Source organism: Channa argus, chromosome 15, assembly GCF_033026475.1.
Source record: "Channa argus isolate prfri chromosome 15, Channa argus male v1.0, whole genome shotgun sequence".
Classification (NCBI taxonomy): domain Eukaryota; kingdom Metazoa; phylum Chordata; class Actinopteri; order Anabantiformes; family Channidae; genus Channa; species Channa argus.
This window is the reverse complement of record NC_090211.1, coordinates 8,375,929-8,398,483: the sequence shown is the minus strand read 5'-3', so window position 1 is coordinate 8,398,483 and position 22,555 is coordinate 8,375,929. Positions and strand designations below refer to the sequence as shown.

Genomic DNA, 22,555 nt, shown 5'->3' with positions numbered 1-22,555 from the left:
AGAAGACTGTGAGAACTACACAGGCCAATCATATTCACATAGTCACAAAACGATTTATAGATTCATAAATGCATAAACACATAGAGTAAATAGTGGGTAGATGACACTCACTCTCATGCTTACTATTCAATACAGCCTGCTGCACCTGCCAGCAAGTGGGTGTAGTGATCTGCCTTGCCATTTTCTGAATGTCAGTGTGATTGTGCTGAATTGTTTTGCGCTTTGATGGATATCGTACTCAACTGGTGAACTCATTACACTCTTGCATTTATAGAGCAGAGATGCCAGCAACAGAGCATTCAACAGTAGAAATAAATGTAAGAAGAAAATATATGAAATGGCCAAGTGACTGAATTGGTGAGGAAGCAGGTTGCAGTGACTCTTAGCTTCCAGGTTCTCAGTTTCTGTAACTTTGTCACGCGGAATTGATTAATTCCACATTTACCGTAAAATAAACAAAACTATTCCTAACTAAGCATTTTATTTTAACATCTACACATGACTTTAGCATATACTTAATATATCAAAATTACCTTATTAAAGAGTCATCAAGACAGCAAAAACCTCTCAATTTCTTCAACATGTCCTTTGAGTTAATAAGATGGTAAGTTTGTTGGTATGAGAAAACAAATTTAATGTAATTAAGTGATGTATGTTACATGCTTTTCAGAAATACGTAGCCTTTGAGTTTTGCCTCCTCTCAAAGAAGTCAGAAGATATTAACAAGAACATCGACAAGATCTCTGGTTTAGAAATAATAGTCAACATTTGGGCCTTTTTTCAAATCAAATGGTCTGAAATGGGGGGCTTCAATGTTGTTTTAGTTTCTTAGAACAGACAAACCAACAACTTTTTTGACTTAAGGCCAAAAAAGATTGAAACCGTTTGTTTAGCAAGAAAGCAAAACTGAAAATGATTCAGCATTTTAATCAAGAATAACAAAATAAACCATAAAAGAATATAATTTGAGTGTTAATAAGGTAAGCGCCCAGGATATACCAATAAAACAATTAGAGAACTGATAACTTTAGGCAGACACAGTCACTGAATATAAAAGTAGTTCTTACATCTGTGGTAATAATCTATGCTGACATCATGTGTAGAATTCTCACAGTTTATCAGTATTCCTTTTTGTAAATCCCAGTATCTAGTGTTAATGAAAATGAAAATCTCAGTGCCTTTGTATCTCAGCCACAAGCACCCTCAGAGACTTTCCAGACTCCCTGCAGACTCAGTCTATTTGCCTGGCAGTGCGGTGACACAGTATTTTATCCAGTTTCAATTACATCACCGAGCATCTTTATGCATTCAGTAACCTACTTAGACAATAGAGGAAATCTCCAAACTACACCAGATGTTCAAAGCGGTGCACCTCTGTCCCTGCATCCTATTCCTGTGTTTCTTTAGCCACAGTCATTTCATGTGATGGCCTCGGTGTGAAACAAATATAGCAGAGCTTTTACAGCACGCTTCTCTTTTAATCCTTTGCAGTTCAAGTCACTTTCCTGACTGCACCTAGCTGGTACATTACCATGCTGGCACTGTCACAGCTAATGAGTAGAAGAGACACTCTACAAGCCCCCACACCACAGTGATGTAGTCAGAGTGGTGCAGTTGTTGGGGAAGAACAGACAATCTGTCTTTTAAAATTGTGCCTGTGTCAAAGCTGCAGATCAATAATGCCTGCATCCTACATCATTAAGCCTCTGTGGGATATTGATTGGCACATTTCTAACTTTGGACTCAGAAGTGCTGAGTGGCACTTTATGGCCACAAGGTGTCTCACACATTTCTCGTGGTCACATCTCTGAATGGATACTTGGTTGAGTCCCTAAACTCCTGAAGCACAGAGCTGGAATATGTGCATAAACACACTGTTTTCTATTATCACAAAAAGTTTACTTTTTGCGTGCTACATTCAAAGAAAGGGTACAAGGTTTATTCCAAAATATTTATAATAAAGCTGTGAGATTTATGAGTCACCCTGGCCCATCTATGTTAGGTTTTGATTGAGAGGTTGTCCCAGCCTGTGGAGCTGGCCCCCTGTGCTGAAGCTAAATATTACAATGCAGGTTATAGCATTTTATCAAAAACTGGCATGACCTCAAAACAAGCTAATATTTTTCTGAGCTGCCTTTGCAGGGAAGTTAAAACAATGAGCCACACACAAGCCCCAAGTTCCTGCAAATCCCACTGTAGAATAGGCAACATAAACAGAAATTTCCTCTCATTCCTACTGTTCCTCCATCATAAACCTGGCCGCTAAACATGCAGCAGTAAATAGCCAGAAATAAGCAAATGCCTTGGGGAAAAAAAGCAATTAATTGTTCTAATGAGACCACATGGGACAGAACGGAACTCTGAAGATGTGGCTCAAAAATGTAAAATCAGTAGCCTACTGTTTAAAGTGACATATGTTGTTCACACCGTGTGTATTTTCTCATGTGGAAAGCAACTTTTTGCTCTTCTGATATTACTACAGCAAACCTACTAAAACTTTAGTTTAGCTTTTGTTAGGGTTGGCTTCAGTTTTAATTGCCTTTTAGTTCTAAAGGATATTTTTGCAAATCACTTCACTGCTTGGTGCAATAGGCTTATCTTCTAGCCCTAGCCAAAGAGCCAAACCCACTCAATCACACGAACACCAATCCGTGGATTTCATCAGTTCTCCGTGTTTTCCAGCCAGCCTCTGTCTCGTCCCACTCACACACACAGTTAGAACGCGGCGTTGACAGCCACTGGTCACTGATCAGCCCACTTTGTCGGGTTTGTGTCTCCATGTAAGACTGCTGAAAAGAAGCTCACACTCCTGCATTTTCTCTTATTTGCAAGGTAAGCATACGCAGCAGATCAGCAAGCCAATCCACCGCAACGAAAGAACAAAAAGTGAGAACACTCCAAGTATTTTTCTAGACGTACCACTGTCTCACAGCTCCCTGCACAATGTCTGGAGAGGACGCACCTGCCCAGCAGCAAAACGCTGTGGACCAGAAGCAAGACACCAAACCCACCGAGGAGCCCAAAACCGAGCCGCCCAAAACAGAGTCCGCACCCGCCGGCGCCGCCGAAGCTGCGGCTACTCCTACGGCGACCACCGACAAGGTCCCCGAAGAGGAGGCGTTCACCTACCGCGCGTTGGTGCTCACTGGCTACGGGGGCTACGATAAAGTTAAGCTGCAGGTGAAGAAAGGCAAGCCCACGCTCAAGGCTGGCGAGGTCCTGGTGCGGGTCAAGGCATGCGGGCTGAACTTCGCTGACCTGATGGCTCGGCAGGGGCTGTACGATCGGCTGCCGTCCCCGCCGGTCACCCCGGGAATGGAGTGTTCTGGGGTGGTGGAGGCTGTTGGGGAAGAAGTGACAGACAGAAAAGTAAGCACACATGCACATTTAGCCCTTTCTTTCCACATAATGGTTCTTTAAATGTCATTTTATTTTTGTGCTTTTTTATTTTTGATTCTTACTTATGTGTGGACTGTCTCGCGGCGTTTTGGTGCAGCAGAGCTACATCTGGACATGGGCGTGTCAGGCTTCGCTCGCTGCTCAGACAGGGACTCTAGTGCTGCACGCTGTACTAAACTATTTGGAAATTTGAATAATTTAATCTGCTTGTTCTATCTCATGAAAGAACAAGAAAAATCAACACATGAATACACTTAGAATAAACACTGGCTTAAAGCCTAATTTGTTTGATCCCTTGTTTGATAATTCATTCACTCGTTAGTAGAAAAGAGACATCACTTGTTGTCTCCGAGTGGAAATCATGAACGCCTGCTAGTGTGTTCATTTTGCATTTTATGTTTTGAGAGGAAACCAAAGGGTGAAAATGACACGAGTTTAGTACAATGAAACCAGCAGCAGGCGTCGCCCCTCTTGTCTCCCCGGTTTTCAAATTGCACTGCCTTTGCGCACTAAAGAGCAAATGCGTGTTCGGGACAAAATAGTTGCTCAAATTGATGATGGAGTAAGTGTTCGCATTTTACACGTGTGTAGCAGGTTTATAGTTTAAATAACACTATTAAAATGCAGACGACGCTTTCGTCCCTGAGTGCTTCTACGCTGCACCGCGCATTGATGCGCGCCAGTGGCACTACAAGCTGTTTCATGCCAACCACACGACGGCCACGACGAGAGCGGAAATTGAACTTTCAAAATTAAAGTTTTGAATAACCGCTCAATAGCTTAGGTTTTTTTTTTTTTTTTTTTTTTTTTTGGCGTAAAAAGAACTTCAGAGATATAACAGATATTACAGGATTTAAAAATTAGTAGCCTTTGTTTAAAAAATGCTGAATTGTTGGCTATAGCCTGCTGGGCGTGCATAATTTGGTTGTGGACACATGGGCTATAAGGCTGCAATTATACCTGTGGTTCAGGCCTTTATGGTTCTAATGCAACTGCAAAAATTGCATTTTGCCTAGCAAAAGAAAACTTACCTCTTACGTTTTTTATTGTGGTCTCTTTATTACCTCTCTGCTGCCTACGAATGGTAATTAAAATGGGATTTTATTTTGGAAACTTTGACGAGCCATAGTTATTAATGTGGCTGACTTGACGCCGGTGGCGGAGACCGGAGTCACCGACGCCTTTTGTTACCGGGATCGACAGTGGCGCACAGGCGCACCGAGCGGAAAGGGCGAGGCGCCGAGGCGTTAGACAGCATGGTAAAAGACATGGGATCTCGGCCTCTTTGTCAAAAGACAAGCTCTCGCCGGTGTTGTGTTGTGTTCAGATAATATTTACAATCATTAATATCGCGATTAAAGTTTAAGCCAAGTCAATTAAACACTCACAAGAAAACACTTTCATTTAATGTTCAACCACGGGGACTGATGTGGTGACTGAAAGGGGTTCTTTTTGTCGCCTTCTTGCAATTCGTGATGAGTCACGGAGCTATATGTCTGTCTGCTGGATGCACGGTGTCACCTCGGTAACGCCTTTGTAAAGCAGTTAAACTACAAAGCCAAAATGTTACACATCAGTGATGACTCACGTTGTTTGTTGTAAGAGCAGCACATTTTCTCGCATCAGCCACTTAATATCTGCAGATAATCCCAGCACATCCTGGTCACATATGTGTAATGCAAGGGCAGAATTAGTGCATCTGGCTGGGAGTGGCACATAGGCCTGCCAAGTGTTAAGTCCATATGGACGGGGAATCTATGCAGAGTAATGTAATGGGAATATGACTGCTGATGGGTCAGCCAACCTTTGTGTTTCTTTATAGCTTCTTTACTTGTTGTCAGTCATGTAGATTGGATTAAAAGGTCAAACTGTCATGCACAAACACACAGCTTTTCATCAAGGCCTCACACTCCAATATCCCCTTTGCAGCCCTTAGCTTATAGAATTAAAAGCCAATCTTCCTAATGGATGGAGATCTCTGAGATCTTTTGGCAGCTGACTCGGACGGAATGTGCTGACCCTGATAGCAAAGAATTTTTCAGATGCCCATCACTCACTAGTGTTCACTGCCTATCAGTCTGCCTACCTAGCTGTTTGCATCACACTAAGACATACAGTGATGGGTGTGTCTGAATGTTTGCTCCCCATACACAGAGCTATTAACATACTTGTGTCAGTTAATTAGATAATGCAGCATAAACATCAGTGGCTGAGTTAAGTGTGACTGATTTATTTATTTTATTAAATCTTTCCGATCGAGCATTGAACCTTATGTACTCTTTTGCATGTGTTTGCTTTTCCACACAGATATATTGGGCATTTGAGAGGCTTTTGTTAAGAGATTTTTTGTGTAAAATTTCTTTAGATTTTAATACTACTACTACTGAAATTGAGACATGCAATCAGAACCAACATCAAATAACACCCAGCCTTAGATATAAGATGTTTTTTCTGTAATTAAAACAAATTTCTACCTTGTGCTGTAAAAAATGCAAAGATGGTAAATGCTGCACTTGCACCATTGTTGCCCCATCGTCTGCTTGTTTATTGTCTTGTTGCTTACTAGCTTTAATGTATTTTACATGTATTTATTATCCACTGCATTCCTCACATTGTATTTCAATAACTGCTGCAAAACAAGCGTCCCTTGGAGGGACAATAAAGTTGAGTGAAGTAATACTACAGTCAGCTCACCCCAAATGACCCAAGAAGGAGTGCAGGGAAAATGTGTAACAGTGAGTAACTGAGGGAAAAGGGGAAATATCACAAATCACAGTGGAACTCCCATGACAAGAAAACATCAGCACTTTTTTTTTTCCCAGAGTTGCTTTGTTTCCATTTTTCATGCTCTTGGTGAGTTTTGGTTGAATCTGACCCATATGTTCTCAATTACCTCCCCTTGGCCCACATTATCAGTCTGGTATTTCCTCCATCCCTCCTTCCCTCTCTTGATCTATTTCTCTATCCTTTGTAAAATCTCCTGATTCCTCTTCTGTCAGTTGTCAGTGAATTCTTCTATCACGGTTCCCCCGTTATAGGTCTTCTAAATTTCTCCTCTTTTATTCCATTTATACTTTTACATTTACATTTAGTCATTTAGCAGACGCTTTTATCCAAAGCGCCTTACAATCTTACAAGACATACCACTTACTTTTAATCTGCTCTTCCATGCTACATGTCTTTTTCACCATGATCTCAACATGTAGAACTTGCTTTCGTTATTTCATAATGAGAGTTGACCTTAAGCTGCTGAGTTAAAAAAAAACAATCAGATGTTTCTGATTGTTTTTTTTTTCTTCCTAAAACTGTCCAGTGTGGTTTTCTATAAATTGTGGAAAAAGCTAAAATTGCATGTAGATTATGTAGATTGGAATCTTTGCTTTAATAAGTATTCAAACTATAAAGGCAAGGTGAATAAACCGATACAGCAATGGCATTTTATTAGCATGATATGATGATTTGCATAATCAGGTGTGCAGTCATGTGCAGAAGCAGCATGTAGCCAATCGCACAGGTTTGCTGTATTCAATCAAGGCGTGGCTTACAATTTAAAATTAAACAAACCATGTTAAACTACAAGAACACCTATGCTGACACTGGGGAGATACTATGTTTCATTTTAATTACATTTATAAAGAGCCATGCAGGCTGTGTGAGTGTGTTACATTAAACTTTCATCTTCTGCCTCAACCTGACTCAGGAACACTGTCAGAAATTTTGTTCATCCTTCTCTTTTCTCAATTAATTTTTTGCTTAGATCAACAAGCTCCAAGCCATGGAGCAGCTGACTTGGAGGCCTGCATACCCCAAAATTGAATCACCATATGATTAACTCCATTCAAATACAGTTAACTGGAAGTGTCTTTGTTCGGTGCCCCCCGCACTCCTGACCCCAACTGTGACTACATTTGATGCAGTGGCATTAAGGCAGAGAAAGGAAATGCAAGAAGCGTCTGTGTGTGTTTGTGTGTCACACGGTGAATATGTTGTAACACTGTCACAAGGTTCATTCACTTGGCCTTTATGGTTCCTAACCAGTTTGTGTGACTGACAGAAACTCGCATTCCTTTATGTGGGCACAGAAGAATAGCTGCAGATGCGTATGAAAGTGAAGTGTGAGTCATGTTTTGTGCGTGCTTCTTGTAAAAGCCTGAACTCCTCCGTCTATCAATTTGTGCCACACTGTACCCCCAATTTAACCAGGGAGGTTGATGAATTTGAGAACTCCCAAGAGTGGAAAATGGAGAGAAATTGAGATGGGATAGAGCACATCAGCATAAATAACAAAGGGACATTTAGTGAAGTATTGACCATGGTGAAAAAGTGAAATTGTAGATTGGAAAGTTAACCAAATGACTCCACTTCGGATGTAGGTATGAAAAGCAAAAGAGTGAAAGATCTCTCCTAATTGAAGTGGATATAGAGCGAGGCGAATAGCTCCCTCCAGACCATTAGAGAGGGCCGGGTGGAGAGGGTTTGTTCCCAGGAGGAGAGAGCTTGTCTTATGCTCAGCCATGGGGAAGAATCTGGCAGAGACTCTGATGAGTGGAGAGAAGCCAGTGGAGAAGATGGGGCTCATTGTCTTGCTTTGCTGATGGGAAAGAGTGGATACAGGACAGTCCTCGCAAGAGAAGGAGGATGGTGAAAACAGAATGAAACTGTGGAGGGTGAAGACACGAGGATGAAACAGAGAGTGTCATAGAAATCAGCAAGTCTGAGACACAGACAGGATGAGGCGGGAGACTGGAGAAGGGGAAGCAAGACGTTCTAAAGTTATAAGAGGAAAAGGACTCAGGAAGTGAAAGAGAAAAAGTGAGGAGAATGGAAACGGGGCGGGAGGAAGAGCTGTGTTGAGAGCGGTGGATAAGGGGGAGGAAGAAAACAGGAAGAGAGTTATAATTCTGAAGTCGTCTCTGTTTCCTGTGTCCCTCTAGTGGGCCCTTTTGATTGGTTAGCGAGGGCAGTCCGGGAAGTTTACATGGAGGCCCGTCTTTTTGGAAAGAGACAGTTGTGAATCAGAGGACCCTATTTTGATAGGGATAAGTTTGGGAGCCAAAAATTACAAGACATCTATTAGAACATGCAGCACTTTATGTGTTTGACAAATTGAATTGAAAGTATTAAAAGCCTAAATGACAAAGTCTCTCTCTCTCTCTCTCTCATAGATGTATATAGGGAGATATGTGTATATATATATATATATATCGATAGAGATTATATATCTATAGATAGATAGATATAGATATAGATATAGATATAGATATAGATATAGATATATCTATCGAGAGAGAGAGAGAGAGAGAGAGAGAGTGATACTCCACACAAATACACCAAAGCATTTGCCAGGGATTCGAACTGGGGACCTTCTATTTGTGAGGCATCAGTGCTAACCACTTCTTTACTGTGCTGCCCATTTGGTCCCAGTACTTTTCTTCTTTCTCAGTCACATTTACACATGGGCTGTTATCAGCTTTTGAATTAAGAATTGAATTGTCCATATGCATCCACTGCAACGCACTACAGTACATTACACTCTTGGACCAGATCTAACATATTAGCACAAATCCTGATGTATCTTACATGTCCTACTTCTCTTGTCCAGCCTTAGTTCCTACTCTTACTACTGCTGTTGTTTATCACTTTCCCTGTTGCCTTCAATCTGCGGTGCAAGGTTTGGTGGGCAAGTTGGCTGCATGTTTGCAGTAGTTGTAACCAAGCAATACGCCACACTCTTACATTTCCTGCCTAACAGCTTGCATCATTCCCACTGTGCCAAAGACGCCTTGAGGCTTCAGACGTTAGGACATCTCAAACTACATCAGGCTCTAGTAGTGAAACCTCCTGCGGTACTAAACTGCCACCGATCCTGTTCAAGCGTAAAAACTTCATTAATTAATTTAGACCTTGTTGGGTTTAGTTTTATTTTCTTATTGATCCAAAGACATAAAAGAAGCAATGATTGAAAACCAAGTTTTAGCATCAGCTTAGTTATACCTTAGTTCCTCCAGTTTGGTGGTATGTGATTCATACAAATCTCATGTAGTTAGAAGAGGATTATTGCAAAACTATCTAGTCCAATAAAGATGTGGTTCCTATCTTTCAGTTTTTACCCCTTTATTATTGATTCTGACAGATAAACTGAGGCATGATACAAATGTGTTGATTTGAATACATTTCAAACTGAATATTTTTTTCACTGCAGCTTACATACAGGTGAATATAACAGGTGGATAATTTTTTGTTTTACTTAAATTGAATAGTTAGTGTTTTGGCCAGTTCGGAAACGTTTATGTGCCAAATGCTGGATATTTATTCATTTGTAGATGGCTACTTCAACCAGTCATTACTTTATTCTTTTTCAACCATTCATGCAATATTTTCTTGTTGCTCACTTGCTATATTTTAACACTGCTTTACTGTATATTGTTTTCAGAAACTGGAAATAATTAGGGCTCATAGTTTCACCTTCCATTATAGCCCTGTCTTCCTGTGCTTTTGGTTCTAGGTCGGTGATAAAGTGATGGTGCTGAACCGCTTTGGGCTCTGGCAGGAGGTGGCGGTGGTGCAGGCGAGCCACACTTTCCTTATCCCAGAGGGCATGAGCTTTGAGGAGGCAGCAGCTCTTCCTGTCAACTACATCACTGCCTACATGATGCTGTTTGACTTTGGCAACCTGCGGCCCAACCAGAGCATCCTCATCCATGCTGCTGCAGGTGCTGAGACAAATACAAAAAAGGATACACAGCATACATACACACAGAGGACACACAGAACATTTATTTTATGTCAGTTTTTATGTCATTAATTTGAATATTGCCTAAAAAGATTAATAATTCATTCAGAATTTAAATAAACATTTTATTTTGTTAGTAGCTATGAATAACTGTGTGACTGAAAGTTCTAATATAAGTTTATGTAGTTATCCTGCAACTGAAAACCACATTTAATCGGTTTCATCTCAGTGTCAGCCCAACAGTAAAGGCTGCTAACTGATCTGTAGTAAGCAACCACAGAAATGAATATAGTTGTGCACTAGCAACCAATTTTATGCAATAATTTTAAATTCCTCTGCACAAAGATGCAATGTTTGATTCAAATTGTTGAAGAAACTCTCTTTAATGTTTGGAGTACGACACCTGATCTTCCTTGTTTGCAACCCCTGTTTTTGAACTTCTTTTCTGTATGAATTATGGCTGCTGGAAAAGGCCCTGCTAGTGCAAGATTTAGTTGTTTGAGCTATGGCTCCAGTAGTAGTGCAGCACTCTCCTATCACCTGTCACCTGGACTGTAGGGCCAAAGTTCAGAGTAGGTGGGTGCGAGAAAGATTGGGATTGAGGGAGTAAAAGCACCTGTTTTGGGGTGTGATCCATCGAGCATGGGAGCATTTGAATTTGCTGTGTTTAAACAATCACGCCAGCTGGAGAGAATATGAGCACATTAGCCAAAAGAAATTTTTCCGTCTCACTGTTTGCTGATGTGTGGCTCTCACTCTTCCTCTTATTCTTTTTGTAGGAGGGGAGACAGAAAGGTATCCCTCTCAGCATTAGGGACAATGTGTGGGTGTAGATGTCAAAGGGATGTACAGCACATAATGAAACCTGAGCCTATTTCTTTCTGGGAGACAAAAAATGACTGAGAACTGAGGGAGACGGCTGCGCAGGTGGATGTATTCCATCAACACAATAACTCTGAAGAATCAATGAAGTTGATTGATTAACATGAACTTGTGGTTTCTCCAGAGCTGAATGACAGCTAAAAGACTGAGTTTTAGGATTAGTTGTCACACCATATCATCCAGCTGATGTCACTCATGTCGCTGAAGACACTTATTTGCAAAGGTTTCCTGTGCACAGTATTTTTGCTGTAGGAGCAATAGCAGAAGTGTGGTGTAAGACGCTTTTCGGTTTGGTCAAGGCAAGCTGCCAATCTTGACTCGCCAGCTGCTCGGACATCAGGATTGTTAAAGCACATTTCTGAAGCTATGATTAAAAACATTTGCTTCCCTGCACACGGCCATTCATTACATATGTAAATATGTATTATACTCGGTGCTGCTCTATTGTTTGTAGCTGTCTACACAATAGAACCATTATTACCTTTTGTTAAAAGGGTGTTCGCAATCAAAAGCACATAATCCTTCTCTATCTCCCTTTGTAGTAGAGCTGCATTGTGTGTGTGTGTGTGTGTGTGTAGAGGGGGGTACCGCCCATGAATGTGTCAAAAACTGTTCCTGATGTTTTTTTGATTAGAGAGATCAAAGGTATCTGCTGAGATAGGGTGAGGAAAAAGCATGATTGTGATTGTATGTGCCTGTCTGCCTTCTCAGCTTTTTAATATTATGACGGAAATTGCATCCAGGGTTGCATGTGACTCATTAAATGTTTTCCAATACTGGAACTGGTTATTTGAGCAATGTTGCAACCAGCAGTGTTGTTCTAAAACAACTTTAACTGTTAACAAACATAATAATCTATTAAGCATTGAGAACAATAAGTGAATCCAGCTTCTCAAATATAGGCGGTTTAGAGGCTCTATTGAATCATTTGGGAAATTGTAACAAACGTTTTGTCAGTGTTATCTGACATTATAGAGCAAACATTTTTACTAGTGATGATAAAAAATTTTGCTGATAATTGTTTGTTGCAGCCCTAGAGAAAAGTAATTAAAGGCCGTGGTTAAATTTTTGGGGTAGAATTAGGAAATGTTTATCACACTTAAATGGGAAGTTTTAAAGGAGGTAGCTTTAAAATATTTATTTTTTATTAAAACAAATAAAAATACAGATTTGTGTTGTATATTGTTTTTTTTTTCCTCTTTCTTCTCCTGTCAATTATCCTACAACCTCTTAGATTTATGTGACCCTAACTTTTTTTAAACCACTGATCTAACGTGTTATCCAACCTCAGTAATGTATTGTGACTTTAATTGACTTGCCGGCTAACTCATTCACCATCATTTATTTGGCTGCAGTGCATCAAATGAAAATGTGGAACACCACTACTGCTGCTTCAATTAAAATTCCTTGTTTTACTTATAAAGGTTTCCACGAATTTTCAACAAGTTTCACATGTATTTGGAGTCAAAATCTTTCTAAGTAATGCAGCAGAATACAGAGTGTGTATTGTATTTAGATTATGAAATGGTAATTAACAACTCTGGTACTACTAAATCCTGCCCACAGCTCCAGTGAACAGCCCATTTAACCACATACAGTGTTATATATGTGGTTAAATGGCTTAACTTTGCCTCGTCAGAATGTCTCACAAGACTTTTCTACTGACAACTGCTTATGAAGCCATACTACACAGCATGATTTTCTTTTTGTGCCAGTCATGCCTTTACAGCCCTGCATTCCTGCTCCATCAATTTATGTTGAGCAAAAATAAAGTAGCAAGCTTTTGCATGAGATGTTGGCACAGCCAAGAAGCAGCAGTGGTACAGACAGTGATTTGTTTTTTACCTTTAGTCACATGTTCTGGTTAGGTTATTATGATTAAAAACAGTCTGAACTTTATTGCAGGCCAGTAATAAATTTGCGCTTTTTATCAAACGCAATTTTCTTATTTTCTTAAACTTATACTGTCTTTTCACGAGTAAACCTTTTAATGTTTGAGGGGCTCAGCCTCAGTTGATCTGTCTCGTGGATGAATTGTTTATTATCATAATAAGGATTTACATCCACTGATTTAATCCTTTTAAGAAAATAATCAGGCTCCTTTAAGTTTTGTTGAGTTTATCTTGTCCCCAAATCCCCTGTAAGTTTTAATGTAATGTTTTAATAAAGCAATTTCCTTATTTCACTGCCATTTATTTACTTAAAGTCAGAGTCTAAAAATGTCACATTAGCTACCGTAGTAATAAAGATTTCATCAAGATTATAAATTTGACTGGTCTTAAATGGTGCTGATACTTTGTATAACAACCATCTGAACCCTGTCGTAAGGGCTTTAATAAAGGAATGATGGGTATCCATCCTTTTCACTTTTGGTCTTGTGCCTCCCCATTGTTCCATATGGGCAGGTAATGTCACATTCATCATCTCTTAATTTATTGTATTTTTTTTTTCCTTTCGGCTTATCCCGTGAGTTCAGGGTCGCCACAGCGGATGATTGTCTGCATGGCACAGTTTTTACGCCGGATGCCCCTCCTGACGCAACCCTCCCCAATTTCTACCGGGCTTGGACCAGCACTGCACAGCTGGGGGTGTTAGGAGTTCAGTGTCTTTCACAGAGACACTTCGACATATAGCCGGGGCCGGGGATTGAACCACTGACCACAGGGTCTTTACCTGCCTTTACCAACTGAGCTACAGCCGCCTAATTTCCTCAAAAGTGTGGTGACCTTTACCTATTTCCATTGTGTGACCAGTTCAGAATGCCTGACTGGTCCTTAGACTGTCACTCAGGTTTGTTTGTGTGTGTGTGTGTGTGTGTGTGTGTTTGTGTGTGTGTGTTTACATAAGTAAGCTCTGGTGAATAGTCCTCAGCTGTCTTTCTCATGGGTCTGCTCCTGTCCTCACTCTCCAAACAATAGCTCGTTGTATTTCCTCCCAGCGTGCTTCTCTTCTCCACCACACCACACATCTGCATCCTCGGTTCTCCTCCCTCCCCTCCGGCCCTTCATAACCTCTGCTCCCTCTGTGTAACCTCGCCATATCCGTGCTCTGGTCACCGTCATCGTGGAACACATGCACGTTTCCTCTTTTGTTTTCCCCAGAGGGCTTAGGCGGGGGGGACGTCAGTGACATTTGGTTGTATCTCGTGGGTCCTCCACTGTGCCCAGCCAACAGCCTTTCCTCTGACCTCTCTCTGAACTGGGCCTAATGTTTATGAACCCTAGCCAGCTACCCCGCCACTACACCCACGTTACACATTCCTGCATACATATGGGGCTCTGCTGCTTCCAATGATGATGTCTGCCTCTGTTTTATTTATGAGATTCCGAGTGACTGCAGGCCAGTGTCAAGTGTCATGCATTGTGTTGCAGATGTGGAATGCATAATATGAATTGGCTGGTGCTGCAGAAGTCTATATCATCAATTTATGTGATGATTTTGCCAAATGGCTGCAGTCTGTTTGTAACAGTTTGGCCGCAAGTTGGCAGCAGTTTCAACTGGAGCTCATATTCTCAAAAATAGCAATGTAAGGTGTTTTATCTACTAAATTATGTATGTATGTATGCATGTTCCACAGCAGTGTGTTTAGGGATTGTGCTTCAGATTCCACAAATCCTCAGTGCCATTTAAACTAACTTTCGTTAAGTTTTTATTTTATGGTGGATTTCATACTTTGTAGCTGCTTTTTGCTGGTGACAGTGTATGATTTTGACGTACACCAGGTTACACAAAGGATTATCTGGTAAATGTTAAAGTCAGGATGCCTCACTATTACACTAACAAACCTGAATTTTCCTGACATGTCTTTTAATCTGGAAAGCAGTTAATTTGAACTGCTGTTTTATCAAGTGTCTACCGAAGCTGATCTTTAGATTCGACTCCCTCTTAGTGCCACAAACTTTGGGGTAGGATTAGTTTTTTTTGGAGAATCCATGTTTGTAGTTGGCATATTTGTTTGACTTTGCTATTTATAGTTTCACAAGCTTTAGCTTATTCTTAGTCAAGGAAACATACATTTTCCTAAGCAGTTCTTCTATTGTGCCTACCTTAGTTGACATTTAGCCTTCTACAGAACGCCTGAAATTATTTACTCTCTTAGCTGAGTCTGATAGTGAAAGTAATTTTGTGGCCCTAAACTTATCCTTACCTCAATCTTAAAAAAGTGTAGTGCTGTTAGAAGTGCGCTGTTAATGCTTAAAGCAAGTGGAACGGGTGGCTGGAGCTTTTGGGTTTGCCAAATGAGAGCTTTATCTTAGTGTAGATCTTCATAACTGCTGTCAGAGCTGCAGGCAGGGCCTCGGGCATATGAGCCCTCAGTGCTCAGCTGATTGCAGATGGGATTGAAAAATGAGAAGCAAAAAAACATTTTCGAAATATGATTGCAAAAAAAATGGTTAGCTAAATGGAAAGAAATAGATTTCTATCTATTTTAGTTCTCCCAAGACTTGTTGCCCAATTGTTTTGCCCATTCATTATTCACCAGCTAACAAAGTCTCCTGCAATTTAAACATAAGCTCAAGTGTAGTTACATCTCTCACTTTTAGATCCATTGTTCCTGGGAGCCTTGATAAAAGTCTGATGTGCCTTGAAATGTCCTCTCCTCTCCTCCCCGTTTGTCTGCTCGGGAGGTCGTACCCTAGTTTAGAGAATGCTAATTCAGTCTGACCACTAAGCGGGAGTCTGGGCTGTGTGGTTGAACCGTCTCTGTGTTCCCCAGGCCTGGCATTGCCGGCGGCAGATCAGCTGCACTGATATGAGAGGGAAACCAGGGCAACCTCCAACCTAGCCCACCAATCACATTGCTCACTCGCGCACTCGTCACTGCAGCCGTTGACAGATGACCCCATCCACCCCCACCCTAACCACTTCATACAGTTGCAGGTGTACAAGGAAACCTGTGTCAGGACACCTGTTAGTTTGTGTGTGAATGTGCATGGCATGACAGGATATGTGTTCACCAGCTTGTGTTTTATTTTGCAGCAGAAGTTTTTGAGAGCAAAGAACTATGATAGAAATATGATTTCTGTTCATACATGTAGATGTGTTTTGTGCGTTTTCTGCTGTGTTTGGCTTTTTTCTAGTTAGCAATGTGAAACTCTATTGAGGAAATCAAAGAGACCGCCTTCATACACGAGTAAAGGATGTGTTTTTGTTTTTTGTTTTTTTTAATTCACCTAGTAAAAAAAATTGGCTTCCTCTATTTTGCATGGAGAAAATTCACCATCCGAGAGAACCCATTAAACTGCTCTAAAGCCCACAGTGTGAGCACGCACGCATGCACGCACACTCTTAGGTGTTTTTTTTTTTTAGGATGACTATCTAAGTTACATAATGCAGAGTATTATTTCAAGAGTACATGTCCACAAAGAGCTAACCCCAGCTGCTGTTACTGGACTCATATCTGAGGTCTCTTACTGAGTAGCATTACAATGTTCACTTATTTGGTTGTGCTTGTTGATGTAATGCTGCCAGGGTGAGTTTGGGTAAAAAGAGAGATTGGGTCCACGTTAGTATTTCCTTCTTTGTCAGCCACTGTCACCGCAATCTAATGATTGGTTAAGAAAGATGGAGCCCTTAAGGAAATGTGGAAATGAATGCAGATGAAATCACACAGAAACACAGCAGCTCCGAGAGCGAGGACCAGTCATCTCTCTGGTGTTGACAGTAGCCATATGGCCACCATCCGTTCGCCGACACCTGAGATCATAGCCTGGCTTACAAATGAGGTAATATTTTAGACAAAAAAACATCTAACAGCTATCAATGAGGAAAGCACATTGAGAGACGTGGTATCCTTTTTTTTTTTTTTTTTTTTTTTTTTTTTTTTTTCATTTTTGTATATGAAAAACATTTCTGATGTCCCCACCCACTCCTGCTGTTGAACTCTGGGTGTGGAGCAATAACAGTGGCCTCAGTGTCAGTCTGGATTCCACTGTGTTTTGGGGAAAATTCTTCATTCCTAACAGTGATGTTATGGAAGCCAAGTGCAAATGTGCCAAACCTTGAGTATGTAAGGATTCAGGGAAAGACAAACCCCTACTGTGTATCCTGTTTCTCCAGAGAGGGACAGAAAAACAAGACCGGTGGGCACTTTTTTGACATTTCCTAATTTCTAAGTGTAAACAATGCAATTGAATCTTGAGGAAAACAAATGCAGTTAGCAGCAAGAATTTTGCTTGAGTTGCACTTTTCCCCAGGCAACGGGTAAGTGTTTATGGATGGTCTTAAATCGCTACCATTTCCAATTGAGATGAGTGTACTTTAATTAAGCAGATACAGTATATACAATGAAACTATAAGTTAGAAAACTAAACAAACAACATGAACTAAAGCACTGGGTTAATGAAAAGATAATGTTTTAATCTCACATGTACATATTTGTGTAGATTAGCAGTCTATACTAGCAGCGTTTCAGTAGAGTTCAAGGCTACAGTCCTTTCTCCTTTATAAACCGTGTGTGTGTGTGTGTGTGTGTTGAATTTTGGTGTGGTGCTCTTGGCACAGCTCAACAGTCTTGTGATATGAGATCAGGAGTTTGTTCTCAGAGGGTTCAGAAACGGGTACCTTCTTCCTCTCTTGACCACAATATCTACACCACAAACTACCTTTTAACAAAACAATTATGTCTGATTTTAAAAGTGACATTTGTTTTCTTCTGTTGTCATCGTTCTAATGATTCATGGCTTGATTGGATAATAAATTTCTTTCTTTGAGTAGAAAAGAAAGCAATACAATAAAATTAAAATCTGATTCCTGCTGTGATTGTTTTCCCACTGCTCATAAAGTAAATACATAATGGAAATCACTATTTATGACAGCAGCATTAGTTAAATATTAATATACAAGTGCCTGACTTTAAGTACATGGGCTTTATGGAGGCATCATCTTGTTAGACACTTCTTCACACCCGTGTGTGAGCATTACTACTTTGCGACAAGACATTAGTAAAACCAGTTAAAACCCCGACACAGACAATGTATATTTAACCTTTCCTTCCTTTTTACCTTGCAGAAAAACGTATGTGTCAAAGGCAACAGATGCATATTTGCCTGTAGTGTTTGCATGTGTAACACCATTTATAGGTTTGTTATCTCATGTCACTGGTTACACATTCTCCTTTGCCTATAAATTACTCATGAGCATGCACAAACTTTGACATTCTTACAGGTGGCTGGCTATATAAAGCTTAATGTCTACTTAGAGGAAATTATAACCCAGTCTGTCAAATATGAACTAATGACAAACTTGTGATCAAAATAATCTGTTATGCCTAAAGGAAGAGCAGTCAATGAAACAAAATGGCTCCCTTTGCTCAGTCATTGCCGGCAATTTGGCCAAGGTTTCCTTGGCAACACAAACTTGGTTTCTCACAGTTGACTAGGAGAGATGGTGCTGTTAACGCAGTGCAACAGCACTCACATCCAACAGTAAAAGCCCGATTTTGTTTTCAGTTCTCTTCAGTGTCAGAAAGCGTGATTATAGTAATGCACACTGAACTGTTCAGCTCACATGAACCGAAGCTCTCAGACAAGAAGTACAAATCAGAAATGATTTTTGATCTTTATACTCAAATTGAGGACAAGGGAAGGAGTTGTATTCAAATTATTTCTTGCAGGTTTTCTTTTACATCTAGGGAGCATGTTGCAGAAAAGCTCTCAGAAAGGTTTTTTTAAAGGCAAGAAAAATCTCTAAAATGAACCTTTTTTCATTCTAAGAGCACAGAGCACAGTATCTGGATACAGATTAATAAAGACGATAATATGAATTGGTCTTAATCTTATCATTGAAACTTTTTCTGGGGAAGAGGTTGTGTCAGTGCTGGTTTTATGTGATAATACAGCCTAAGACAGTGACTGCAAAGATGTCATTGAGGTAATTGTGCTTTTGGGCTGGTTCTGAATATTTTTTATTCAGGATGAAAGGACCAAAGGTGCCATCTGATGCATTGTGTTCTCCAAATACAGTGAATACATGCTACTGCTGACATTAACATATTTAGTAAAGATACTTTATCATACAGCATAAAAATTGGCCATTTATGTATCTGTTACAATTTAGAAAAATATTTTTTTTTATATATTAATTTTGTATGATCAAAGCACAGATGCATTAAATAAAAAGAACGTACTTACTACTTTTACAAAACTCTAATCAAATGTGCGTAGGCAATCTCACGTGTGCAGTTGTCCTTCTGCTTTCCTGATTATCTTGTTGTGCATACTAAACGTTTGGGTTTAGCTGCATGTGCAAGCAAGCAAATCATGTTTTTGTCATTCACTTAATCCAAACCTGTCTAGAATCCCAGCTATGCCATTAAAATGGATGTTATTAAAATGCATGTGTTGCTTTGTGTTGCTTTTTTTCATCAGATATCAGATAAGATGTGCTCTTTACTTGGTCAGGCATGAATGACCTTTATGGATGCCTTTCAGTTCAAGTCCTCAAGTCAGTCTCCATTTCAAACAAGCCACTGCTTATCAGTAACCTATTACTTCTTGCTCTGACTGCTTTAACAAACATTGGCAGCAGCCTTTGCCACAGTTACATACACTTTCAAATACACTGAACACAAACACAGTTTTCCAAAACATCTACTGAAACACACGCTTTCGCAGCACTTTGTCTTTAAAAGTTAGCTTGGACAATGTAGCACATTTTGTCTTCAGCTGGCACAGTTATAGGGAGCTGTGTTTATGTAATTTGTGATAGAATGTCATCCCGTTCTCCTTTCTTAACAAAGCAGCTACATATTTGTATCCTGTGGAATTTTAGGCAGGCTGTCTTGAATAAGGAAACTTGATGTGTCAGTTGAGCTACAATGGCTACTTTCTCCAGAGGTGGATGTGTGTGGGGGTGTCTATTCTCCCTAGGCCAGCTGGGGTAATGTGATTCTGTTTAATGTGTTTTTTACATACCCCTGAGCCAAACACATCCAGGCTATTATTGACTGATTTGTTTAGGACAATTTAAAAAAGCAAATCACATTTACCTGCCATAGAAAATTTGTGAGTGGAATGGAATGACATTTATTGCCTCATGTATTCAGCTGCTGTTCTGTTACCTGAGACTTATATATGTTTTGGTGTTAGGCAGTACAATGTATCACAAGTAATTTATTACAGTTTTTTTTTTTCTTCATAAATCATGGTTATTTATCAATCTTGCCTCTCCTCCTCTAGGTGGTGTGGGGATTGCAGCTACTCAGCTGTGTAAGACAGTGAAGGACGTGACTGTGTTTGGCACAGCATCAGCCAGCAAGCATGAGACTATCAGCCAGGGTGGAGTCACACATCCCATCGACTATCGCACCAAGGACTATGTGGAGGAAGTCCGCAAGATCAGTCCCAAAGGTGAGAAGCTTGACCATCTGCAAAAGTACAATAAATGTGCAGAGTGTTTGCAGCAATTTGCATGGAGAAATAATGTTTAGTTGGCCCGGTGTTGTCTTTCATGAGACAAATAGTTCAGATTGATATATCGCCAATAATGTGTCTGCAGAGTTTTATGTAGGGATGTGCCCCTGAACTAAAGAGTGCACTGAAAACGCTGCTCTTCAGCAAAATTAATCAACATCCAGATCCTGTTTCTTTCTCCAGCTGTGTTCCTAACAGGATGGAGACTGTTCATATGCTGGAGGCTCATTTAGTCCTGTCTCCAACCTGTCTCTGTTCTTTGTAGCATAGAGCGAGACAGACAGATAGACATTATAGAGACAGATAGGAAGAGAGTGAGAACTGACACTTTAGACAGAATGTATCTAATTAGAAGCTTGGATCAATGTGCAGCTACCTTTCCCTCTGTCTTGGCGGTCTGTCAATTCATCTGTGCTGTGGTCCAGGCAGAATCCTGCTGTGAGCCTCTCACAATCAATAGAACCAAGGTTTAACAGAGCAAGGAGGGGAGGCCCAATTTGAGGAGTCCCCTCTGGCACAAAGAAACAGCATTAAGGCTGTGCTTACATAGCCAGACGTTAATAAGCCACAGAGAAACCTTCATGGTAAATGCTTTACCATCTGCTCAGAGGTTGGTTTGTTATTCTGTCCACCAAGGAGAGGAATGGACAATGACAAAGAGACAATTTATCACTCCTATCTTGTCATTGAAAATGAATGGAAAAAAACATAAAACATTGCCAGGCTCTCACCATCCTCTGCTCTACCCCTCTCTTGGCAAACGTATGGGTTCCTCTCCATGCAAACTTGACACAACTTGGCTACGCTTACTACTCCTAGTGATCTCTGGCATGCAGAGGGGGCTGCTGAGGAGGCTTGGCAGGCTGCTCTCTCCAAATTCAAACTGTCCTCTTCTTCTCTCTCCTGCTACAGGGCTGGACATAATATTGGACCCTCTTGGAGGATCAGACACCCATAAGGCCTACAACCTGCTGAAGCCTATGGGCAAACTTATTACTTATGGTAAGTGAAGAAAATCCTTTGTGTGAATATCAATTGGCAGGATCTCTCTTTGAAACTTCAGTGGTACAAGGCAGCTTGTGTGAGAGGTTTTTAGGGAAGATTTAACACAATTAAAATAATTAACTTGGAAAATCACTTGCTAATTTTACCAATTGCTACAGTTTTTAATATGACATAATTAGATTAACAAGCCCAAATCAATTAGAAATCATGCATCAACTTCCAAAAGCAACAAAAATGAATTTTAATGCAGCACTTGCCCCCAAACTACATCTCCAGCTTATGCAGATTTTATGTAATACCTAAAACCAACCTTGTCTTTTTCAAAATGGTTGGCAGTGCTTTGAAGTGGAGCCACCAGCACAAGCTAACAACTATAAAGAGAAATGTCCATGAACAGGGTATTCATCACTCAAACTCCTAAGCCACATATTATGATTTCTAGTAAATTTATAGCGAGTTACAATTTGCTTCAAGAATTGGGACACATGGGATTTTTTCTCTTCCATTTATAGCAGAGGAATGTAAACATTTTGAATATTAGTCTATATGGACTAAATTAGAGAAAACATCTCCGGCTAAGCAATATTAGGACAATTAATACATTCCATACAATAGTAGTGGGCTTCCACACTTGCTGCAGTATAAGGATGCTTCCTGGTGGGCAGTGTGACCTCTCTAGAGGTCCATGTCCTCAGTGTGCTGTGTGTCATCTGTGGGAAGGCCTTTTACGCTTGCTCTGTTGCGATGCCAGGCTGGAACCAGCATGCATACAACAGTGGGTGGGGTCGGCATCCATGGAGAACAGGGCCTTGCCTTTGCATGTTGCACAAAACCCACTACCCAGCATGGTGCCTCCCACCCTCACCCATTCAACCTCTCTCACCCTTACAGACCCCACCAGCCCCAACCCCACCCTCCTGGTCCCTCTTTGCTGGCTGCTTCTCTTCTAGCGTATCAGAAGTATGCATGGCAGGACAATGGGCTTTCTATCCACATGAAACCTGGAATGTGTCTCAATGTAGCAGGCTCTTCTCTCAGCACAAGCTTTGTGTCCCCTGGTTCCCGAGAGAGAGAGAGGAGAGGGAGAGACAATGAGAACATAGGAGACTGTGTGAACACAGAA

The 22,555-nt window shown here is 40.6% G+C and overlaps 1 protein-coding gene across 1 annotated transcript in view; it reads left to right on the top strand.

Moving 5' to 3' along the window:
• Positions 1–2,670: 2,670 nt before the first annotated feature.
• The window catches only part of vat1 (vesicle amine transport 1), a 29,245-nt gene continuing 9,360 nt past the window's right edge, over positions 2,671–22,555 (top strand). Inside the window, exons 1-4 of the mRNA XM_067478521.1 lie at positions 2,671–3,369; positions 9,905–10,112; positions 20,194–20,364; positions 21,340–21,429. Coding sequence (XP_067334622.1) covers positions 2,944–3,369; positions 9,905–10,112; positions 20,194–20,364; positions 21,340–21,429 — 895 coding nt within the window. The 5' untranslated portion in view covers positions 2,671–2,943. The remainder of the gene's footprint in view (positions 3,370–9,904; positions 10,113–20,193; positions 20,365–21,339; positions 21,430–22,555) is intronic.